The sequence below is a fragment of the Dreissena polymorpha genome, chromosome 13, assembly GCF_020536995.1.
Source record: "Dreissena polymorpha isolate Duluth1 chromosome 13, UMN_Dpol_1.0, whole genome shotgun sequence".
In the NCBI taxonomy this organism is placed as follows: domain Eukaryota; kingdom Metazoa; phylum Mollusca; class Bivalvia; order Myida; family Dreissenidae; genus Dreissena; species Dreissena polymorpha.
The window spans coordinates 7,477,751-7,487,394 of NC_068367.1; the positions used below are offsets into that span (position 1 = coordinate 7,477,751).

Genomic DNA, 9,644 nt, shown 5'->3' on the forward strand with positions numbered 1-9,644 from the left:
GTTTTAATTCGCAATTTATTTACTGAATCACGACAAATGTCTAATACAATACAGAAAATGCATAGTTGTTTCATTGATCTATAAACATATAATGGATGGAATATAACTGATTTAAAATTAACGTTTTCAAACTATTATTAAATCTTTTTCCCAGAATATGCTGTCCTATTTATAGCTGAGCTTCCTTTACCTTTATCAATTATAATCAGCGAGGTATGCCGATTAGAAAAATCGAGCTATCTCAAGCGGACTGGCTCGGTCTTTTACATAGGTCGCCATTGTGAAGAATTTGTTCATGGTATGATAACTTAGACTTGCTGCTTCGCAGCATCGTCAATTATCATGTTTTATATACATAAACCATATTAATTAGTATGTTTATTTTTTTTACAGAAAATTTTAAGTATTAATACGCTGCTTTGAGCCAGAAATCAGACGCATCAACGCAGAAACGTTTATCAGCCAACAATCACAGTTTCCTCAGAGAGCCTAAAAATAAACAGTAACTTATTATGACAAAACAAAACATAGTGTAGATTATTGTTGATCATTCGCTTTCAACTTTGTTTTAAACCTCTTCATGATTCGCAGAAATAATTCATATTTTAATTAGCATCCAAGAAACACATTTATTTTTACAAACACACAGCACGACAAACCGATTAAATGTATTATTGTTATAGTATATACAATGTTGTTGCTTATTAAACGTGTCATGCGTATAAACAATACTCAAAGTTGGATTCGTAATTATCCATGTTTCAATTTAAAACAAAACACACTTAAATTGACAAACCTAATCTCACACAGCGGGATGATGTCAAGACGATCACAGAGAACATCCGCCCAGTGGAAGTCTAGAAGAGGTATAATTGCAGCACAATCTTCTACCGCAATGTTCGGTTCGTTGGGCGCCCAGTCTAGAAACAAGGCCAGCACAACACTAGCTAAGTGCCATGGGACCGTTTAATTTAACATAACAGTAATTGTATGCCTTAGTGTATTTTTAATACTGACCCAGAACATATTTGAAAAGTATATACGTGAGTACTGGATTGTAGCTATCATATTTTTCCGTTACGATAATATTCGCCTTTTAACGATGTGTTCACATATGTTCACGGGTATTTCAAATAATAAAAATTTAATTATGGCACTTAAGTCGCCATGTGTGTATGCAAACATAGCTTTATTGAATACATTAAAACCGTTTATACATAATATGAGTGTTTTACACACTTAATAATAAACATAACTATTATAATTTTATTACGGATAAAACAGACGCCCACAACGATCTCGAAATAAATTATAACACCAAGAACTATTTCATCTATTACCTGACTCACTGAAAGTTAATCGGATGAACGCTTAGCCTTATTACATCATTTTTGGTATTTTATGTGACGTTAATGTGAAAAAACTAAAGGCACTGCCTGTTATGTTTGATCGTCAGTTCTTCTGTTCTCTCGTGCAATATAAAAACTGAATTACGGGTTACACTTCCCTATCACTTATATGTAAAGTATATTTGTCCTTATTCTAAGTGTTACAAGTGAAATAAACGCATGTCTCTCTTTGTAAACAATTTTGTTTAAAGTAACAATTTCCTTTACACAACAAACATACCGAGAAACGTAGCCGGTTTGTTTACGTCCGTCCATCTCCAGTGTCCCTCTACCAATTCGTCGGTAAGTCCCAACCACCATTGATGCCCTAAATGTATTTATCACTTTCTCTCAGAAATATCATTTCGTATGTTTCTATAGCGTGATTGTTGCTGGTCACAATCCTAAAAGTTCAATTTTATTCCTATAACAACAAAAGGCATCTTAAAAAGAAGTATAAGTTATGTCCATATTATTTGACACGAGAAGTAAGAAGTTATTATTATCGGTATATAAAATCCTTTCCTCAAAATCATACAAAGTAAATTTAGGTGTTTGGTTACATAAACCTTGTCCTCAAGCATTCCTTACTTGAACATCGATAATTATAAATGTTTCCTGAGCTAAGCAAATAATTTGTTTGTTGCACTTAGAAATACTTATTAGCCATGTGAAATAAGCAAGTCAAAAAGGTAAGGATCAGTAAATATTTTAAATACTTAAACTTGATGACACAGTTCATAACCTCCATGTATAAATTATTCGCAATTCCATTTTAGACGATCGTATTTCTAATTTAATTTTCTAAATAAAAATGAGCATTGGAAATTCAAGTAGTTCCAATGTCAAGAGAAACGTTTGTTCTGAAAAACATTGAACTATTAAACCAAACTGTTGCATTTTGTAAATTCGTCAACCAGAAACAGACAAAAAAAAGAACTATGCTTTAAATGTTATGAATGTAATGTTCTCTCATACCACTCGATCTGCTGAGACCTCTGAGATAATTCCTTATAAAATCATTCTCCGTGTCTGAATCAACGTGGATAAGACTCCCACCATGTTGCTGACAGTAGTGCCTAGAAAAGAGAAATAGGTTCTAATCATCAATACACCTAAAATAAGCAGGAACATCGTAACGATGTTTTTATTTTTAAGAATTGTTTCGAATAATCGCTTCAATAATGTCGAAAATATTCCTTATATAACACACACCTTTGTACAACATAAGTAAACACGAAAGAACTCGACAGTTCATTTCTTTGAAGATATATTGAAAGTTTCGTCAATCTCTTAATGCTTTTGTCAAAAAATATAATTTAGCCTACATTAAAACACACGTTTGCACATTTAAGGGAACTTTTAACAGATGTTGGCATGTATTGAAGTTTTTCATAAAATGCTTTATATTGATAAATGTAAACATAGGATCTAAAATGCTCAAGTAAAAAACAATAATAAAATTAAAGAAAGAAAATAAAGTAACCCTCAACTGGGCTCGAACCACTGGACCCTGGAGTAAAAGTTTAAGGCTTACACCACTCGGCCACGTGGAGAAAATAATGTATTTTATACTTTATATAAGCAATGCTCGAAGTGTCACACAATTTAACGACAGGGACATAACTTTCCAAATTATTCAATCGTTTCGAATTGTAACGAATTATAATTTTCAGGTTTTCGAATCGTCAAATGATGCATTTAATGGATATTTTAGAGCATGGTATATGTTCCTTATTACTGTTTCCTCACAAATATCATAACTTCAACGAGAATTTGCGAATCTGAAACAAATTATTTCAATTTTTTCAATTTACCAAAACGAGAAAAGGTCCCTTTAAACAATAATACAATTGTATATTTGCTGATCATGTACTGACCGTAGCTTCAGTAAAGTGTGCAGGTCTGTCAGCACACTAGTAGCAGGAGCCTTCAAATGCCATCCAGCCATCTGGACAATCGGTTCCCTCGGAGGCTGTTGACATGATTCGTTGTGTATGCCATATATGCCATATATGGTAAAAATTAAAATTTCTTTATTTCGCTTAATGTTTGCATGATTTACAACAGTTTGCAAACATAAACACAATTAGTGTATACCCAATCGTAACAATTAGCAATCGTACTATATTGCTTTTAAATAAATTCTCTTAAGACTAGCTCAGTCGGTGCATTTCTCAAATGTCAATGAACAAATCCTGATTTTAAATCACGAGCACTACACAAATTTAAGTTATGGTGCTTGATTTAAATCTGTGTTAATTTTAAATGTGTGTAACCCCGGATTAATAGTTTTTTCTTGCTATATTGCTCTCTTTTGGAATAATATTGTGTGAAAAAACGTTCTGTTTTGATTCAGATGATCATAAGTTCTCTTATAACGGTTTGCAAATCGTATGTACAGTTAATTAAAAGTACATTACACTTTAAAAATAAGCACACGGTATGTCTGCATACATCTTAAGGAAATTTGATTTGTTCTGACTTTGTAAGATAATTGATTTGAAATAACGAATGATAAAATGAAATAAGGTTATATTATAGCTATTGGATAATACAATAAAACTTATTTTATTTCTATGTATCTAATCGTTTGTATAATTTTTGCAAGATTTTACAAGGTGTTGAAACGGGAACAAGATTAATGAAATTGCAAAATACCCATAAACAATGGACATCAATAATTTTTGGTTTTAAACATTTACACGCCATTTTTAAATACTTTTATTTTTTTACAAAAATGATTAGCCATATTGTTAAAATCATTGCTTTTATCTTATATGCAAAATCTTAATCATACACTACGAAAAAACAATAACATATTGTTTACCTGCCAACAAAGCGAATAGAATAACAAGACCGTGTTGTTTCGACATTATCCCTTCTATATAATGAAGTTCGCGAACTGATAAGAGTCCTAGCGTGAAATAACGCGTACAAGTGTCCCGATGCAAAGACAAGTGATTTTTATTACGCCTTTCCATTACATACCATTTAAGCAGACTTGTCCACAAACATTTTCTGAATATTGACATGCATGTCGCGGCACTTTCGACTTTGACTGAAATGTTGCTTAAGTTATACACACAGATTTGACGAACATTATATTTTAAATAAACATTTAGAGCAAATAAATAGAAGAGAGCAATACATACCAAGTGCAAAATATACGCATTTATTGAGTTATTTGAACATACGAGACTAATTTCAATATACAAGATGGCGTTCATAACACAGGTCAGGCAGAATTTAAATCTCGCATAAAAGATCAAGCATTACAAAAACGGCATACCACACGAACATGTTGTTTTAAACACGACCTGGGCAACACAGAAATCAATTATCAAAAAATGTTTTATGTATGTCTTATGTTTTCTAATTTTAATTTTTAATGTTAAACTGCTATTTAAATTGCTTTTTCTTATTCAAATATACGGTTAAAGCATGAAAACATTGTATTAAATCAAGACGCCGCATAAGCCGAAACATCGTCAGAATATTTAAAAGAAGCAAATATTAAACAACAAATGGACTTGGGCGTACGAAGTCTCGCACATTATCAAAGAATTTCATTGATATTGTAACGTGCCATGGTGAACACTACTGAGTATGTACAAGTAGTTTATGGTCTTATTTATCAATGTTTAAATAGTGAAATGTCTTCACTAATTTCAACTTCATGAAATTTACAAATGTCAGACACTTGTGGGAGATCTTTCTTATCGTTCGTATCATGAAACTACGTGGTCAGTTCAACTATAAAGTTCATATACATTTGCTTAAAATAGAAAAACCTTTTCTTTTAATATGACATTATATAGACGTAGTACAATAAATGTTTATATTTTAGTAAGATTGCATACGGACCTAGCGTAGGATAATGAATTCGATTAAATGTAATTTAATTCATTTACAATATTGGAACTTTTTAACCTGAATTTTCGGAATGTTCTTATGTTTTGTTTATTATTTATAAAAAGAAGTGTATTATGTGTGGGAAACTGATCAGTCCTATAGTTGAATGGTGTAAACGGAGTCGCAGATGAGACAACCATGAGAAATTTTACCAAGTAACAGAAACAATACAAACCATAAGATGGCCACACATGAGTGTAATAAATTGTTGAACAAGCATTAAGTTGAGTATATATAGATTTTTATCCCACTTTTACACCGAAATCGGTTGATTAAAGCCCCTTTGATTAAATTTCATGTATAATCAACGGCAAGGCTATAATCAATGGCACGAAATGACGTCATCAACTGCCGAACCGGGACTACTTTTTCCCACGCACCTCGTCACCTGTATTTGCCAAGTGCATCAATAATAAAAACAATCTCAAATGTTTGTCAATCTTAATGACATTAAAACAAATACAAATAGGAAAAACGTGTTTGTTGTCATTTATTGTCACTAAACTTCTAGTATTAGGTCAATTTAACACTATGTTGCAAATAGGTTCTGTTGTTGTTGCTCCCCTTTGACGGAGTCAGTTCGAGTTGCTCCCCTTTGACTATAGAACACAATCGTCTGCGAAATCGTAAACCCCTCAAAATGTCTGACGAATTTGACAAAGTCAATTTCTCATTAACTTGGGATGAATTAAATAATGAACATGAGCAACAAGCAACTGAAGTGGAATTAACACTAAGCCAGTTCCAGGAACAATATGGGTTTGATCCATCTATTTTGTTCACAAATGAAATTGAATTGACCATTGAGAATGAAACCAGCCCCAGTAGTAACGCACCACCCAGTAGCAATGTCTTCCCCCCAACTTTAGATCTGCATGAGAATAAAGAGTTCTTAGATGTTAACCTCACTGATGTTGGTGATTTCATTGTCCAAAATGAACATAAAAAGACTGTATCGAAGACCTTGTCTGACATAAACAAATTTAAAAGGTTTCTTATGTCAAAAGCTGAATCAAAAGAAATCCACCACATAGAACCAACTCTTCTTGATGAGTATTTGGCCACTTTCCTGTTGTCCCTTAAAAAGTCAAATGGCACAGATTTTGAACCAAGCTCCCTCCGTGGCATCATTGCTAGTGTTGACAGGTACCTGAAACGACATCGCTATGGATGTTCAGTCATGACAGGGACTGGAGCCCAATTTGCACTCACAAGGGACACCTACAATGCAAAGAAAAAAAGTCTTAAGAAACAGGTAAAATTGAGATGAACGGTTATAACTAACAGAAATTTGGCAAAATAACATATTCAACAGAAAACGTATCATTTATGACAAAATTGTAGTCTGTACGAAACTAATACCCTGTCGACATAAAGTTGCAGTTAATAAATAAAAGTCGAAAAGTCACATTAAAAGTAATACTGTAAGCCTACGAAAGATAGAATACTAAAAAAATAAATTTAAATTAAAAAATATAGTCGAAAAGTTAAATGAAACAGTATAATAAATATAAATCACCAATTTAGGGTATGGGAAACCGTCCTAGAGAGGCCCATCCGCTGAGTGATACCGACATCGATCTGCTCTGGGAGAAGGGGATCCTTGGCACCGAGTCTCCGAAAGCCTTGTTAAATACAGTCTGGTTGAACAACTGCCTTCATTTTGGCTTGCGAGGAACAACGGAGCAATACAATTTGCGGTAAGAAACATTTTTACACACAAACACACAAAATATGTATCAATTTTTCGCATTATTTTTTCACCCCATTCACTAAGTACATCCGCTTCAACTTAAATGCTGTATTTTATTATTGTTCATATCTGACATTAAATTAAGATTCTTGTATTTTGTTAGGTGGGGAGACGTCCGCCTCCGTGTAGACTCGAATGGTGTCGAGTATCTCGAGTTAAACGAGCGGCAAACGAAAACGCGCACAGGAGAGAACATCGCTGACATAAGAAAAGTGTCTCCCAAGATGTTCGGCACTTCTGGACCAAGAAATCCCGTGTTAATTTACAAGCTGTACTCGAATATGCGTCCATCTGATTTTTCTTCAGATCAGCACCCTTTCTACCTGGCAACACGCACAATTGACATTGCATCCCAGTGGTTCTTGCGTCAACAATTGGATGTCAACAAGCTGGGTCAGATGCTGAAGGCCATGGCAAAAGACGCCGGCTTTCCCGAGCACAAGAGAATAACCAACCACTCAGTTCGCAAATTCCTGGTCCAAAAACTTCGAAATGGAAACATTCCACCCACTGAAATCATGGCCATAACAGGGCACAAAAATGTCCAGTCCATAGCCAATTATTCCACCATATCTGTTGAACAGCAGCAAAAGTGTTCCAACATTCTTGCTCAGTCCAGTAAATGTAACAAACAAACAGCTTCCTCTTGTTCACCTTCATGCACTGAAACTATGGTCGAAATGCAGCCTACACAACCACTGTCTACCGTTGAACAAGTTGATCTTGATTTTCGTCCCACCCAGTCACTTCACCAGCAAATGTCTTTCTCTCGTTCGAACAACTTTGCCTCACAATTCTTTGGTGCCACTTTCCACATTCAAAATTTTAATGTGAATAATTAGATTAAATCCAAGTTGTTATTGTTATTTCGTCACGAAATAACCACATATTACAACAAAGAAGCAAATGTTTTGCACCTCGTGTTCTAGTTGATAGTTTGAACATCGAAAGTGAATTGTGTGTGGTGTTAGGCTACGTTGTATACAAATGTAGGTCCTTGTATATAACAACTAAATGTTATATTAATGTTATAAAACTTTTAGATTTGCAATTCAATATGAATAAAATTGTTATTAGTAACGCACGATTCTTTGTCACAGAACGATATTCTGATTTTTTTAAATGACAATTTGATCATCGGTTATTTTTGGAACGCGGAGTAATACACTGATCTTGGTTACACTACAGTCATTATCAAAGTACGACAAATACTCATGAAAACTAATTTTGTTAAAATAAAAAGGTTTACTGAATAAAAAAGTGGGATAAATAGAATAATAGGTTAGTGTTGATTATAGATCAGGTTTATCATGCGAGGCACGAAAACGAAAAAGCACTCGCCAAGGCTCGTGCTTTTTTTTTTTCGAAGCCTCGCATGATAAACCTGATCTATAATCAACACTAACCTATTATTCTCTATGTAACTTATTATTCATTAAATATTGTAAGTTTTTGGAGCTTAATACTTCCAAATCGATAAAGCAATTAAATGGATACTAACAACATCATATGTAGGTTCCCCTATAATCAGTGCCTGACTTATTTTCCCCTGAACAAAGCTGCCACGGCTCTGATGGGATGATAATATGGTTGTCATGTCTGTTACAAATGTCTATTTAATATTAGCATGTTTATATCTATCACCCTCTATCATTATTTATACCTTAATATAGACACATATAAAATGCTTAACGTTCACACATAGGTAGCAAAATTTGAATATTGGTGCATTCATTAAAAAATAATCATTAATAGCTTTTTTGATAAAATATTAAGTCCGCTGGTATTCGAACGCAAGCCTGTAAAGCTTGCACATGTGTAAACCAATATGGCATTATAACCTAATTGGTATCGAAAGTGCATATGTGGATGGACATGGTCCTCAATGTCTTTATGGGAATTATATTCGAAGATTTCTTTTATGTTCGTTTTGTACAAGATGTTTTTCGGATTATTATATTTGTGTCGCGGTTTTAATCGCTAGTTAAATTGGTCATGACTACGAAAGCTTTTTAAACGCATATTAATGAATAGCCTACCATAATTTTACAAAACAATTACTGCTAAGACTGACCTGGTTCAGTGCGTCAGTCTACTACTTTTTTAAACGTAGTCTTTTATCCGCAGCTTTAATTCACACGCGATTATTGAATTAGGCGTATAGTATTCACACACAATTTGTTTTTAAAGTTAACGGTTACTCTTCCTTGAGGTTTACAAATGTACCAACACACGAAATAAATCCATCATGTCAATCTCCACGCAGAGTTTTCGTTCCTTGCTCTCATATACGTGAATGTAATGTAACCGTCGTGCAAGAGATTGTCATCATGTCCAATTTTGTAGCAGAAACATAGACGTAAATCTGTCAGTACACGAAACACGTTACCCTTAAAAACCCGTTTCAATATTTAGCATACATAATTATAACATGAAACCGTAATTATCAAACCTTTACAAATTGATTTGTTTACATTGTTTTGTTCCATAGAGCCTCCACGTGCGTGTACTAAATGAGTGTCTAAATAATTGCCCGCCTGTGTATACTCGTTTTATTTTTGGCGAATGTCGGTCAATATACAACTTGT

At 33.7% G+C, this 9,644-nt stretch overlaps 2 protein-coding genes across 4 annotated transcripts; one reads left to right on the forward strand and one right to left on the reverse strand.

Moving 5' to 3' along the window:
• Positions 1-365: 365 nt before the first annotated feature.
• On the reverse strand, positions 366-5,511 carry LOC127855536 (perlucin-like protein). 3 transcript variants are annotated; one of them, XM_052391255.1, is made up of 6 exons: positions 5,479-5,511; positions 3,269-3,363; positions 2,367-2,467; positions 1,630-1,716; positions 797-920; positions 366-489 (listed from the first exon to the last, which is right to left on the reverse strand). In XM_052391255.1, exons 1-6 carry the CDS (start codon positions 5,494-5,496, stop codon positions 459-461), a joined length of 456 nt encoding a protein of 151 aa, XP_052247215.1. In that variant the 5' UTR covers positions 5,497-5,511; the 3' UTR covers positions 366-458. The 3 variants fall into 3 exon arrangements, with proteins under 3 accessions (XP_052247215.1, XP_052247216.1, XP_052247214.1); XM_052391256.1 differs by lacking the exon at positions 5,479-5,511 and adding an exon at positions 4,219-4,336; XM_052391254.1 differs by lacking the exon at positions 5,479-5,511 and adding an exon at positions 4,219-4,302 and having other exon boundaries at positions 3,269-3,401.
• Positions 5,512-6,300: 789 nt separating this feature from the next.
• Positions 6,301-7,967, forward strand: LOC127855854 (uncharacterized protein KIAA1958-like). The gene is made up of 3 exons (XM_052391737.1): positions 6,301-6,558; positions 6,831-7,003; positions 7,160-7,967. The coding sequence occupies exons 1-3, from the start codon at positions 6,301-6,303 to the stop codon at positions 7,896-7,898; spliced, it is 1,170 nt and encodes a 389-aa protein (XP_052247697.1). The 3' UTR covers positions 7,899-7,967.
• Positions 7,968-9,644: the final 1,677 nt, after the last annotated feature.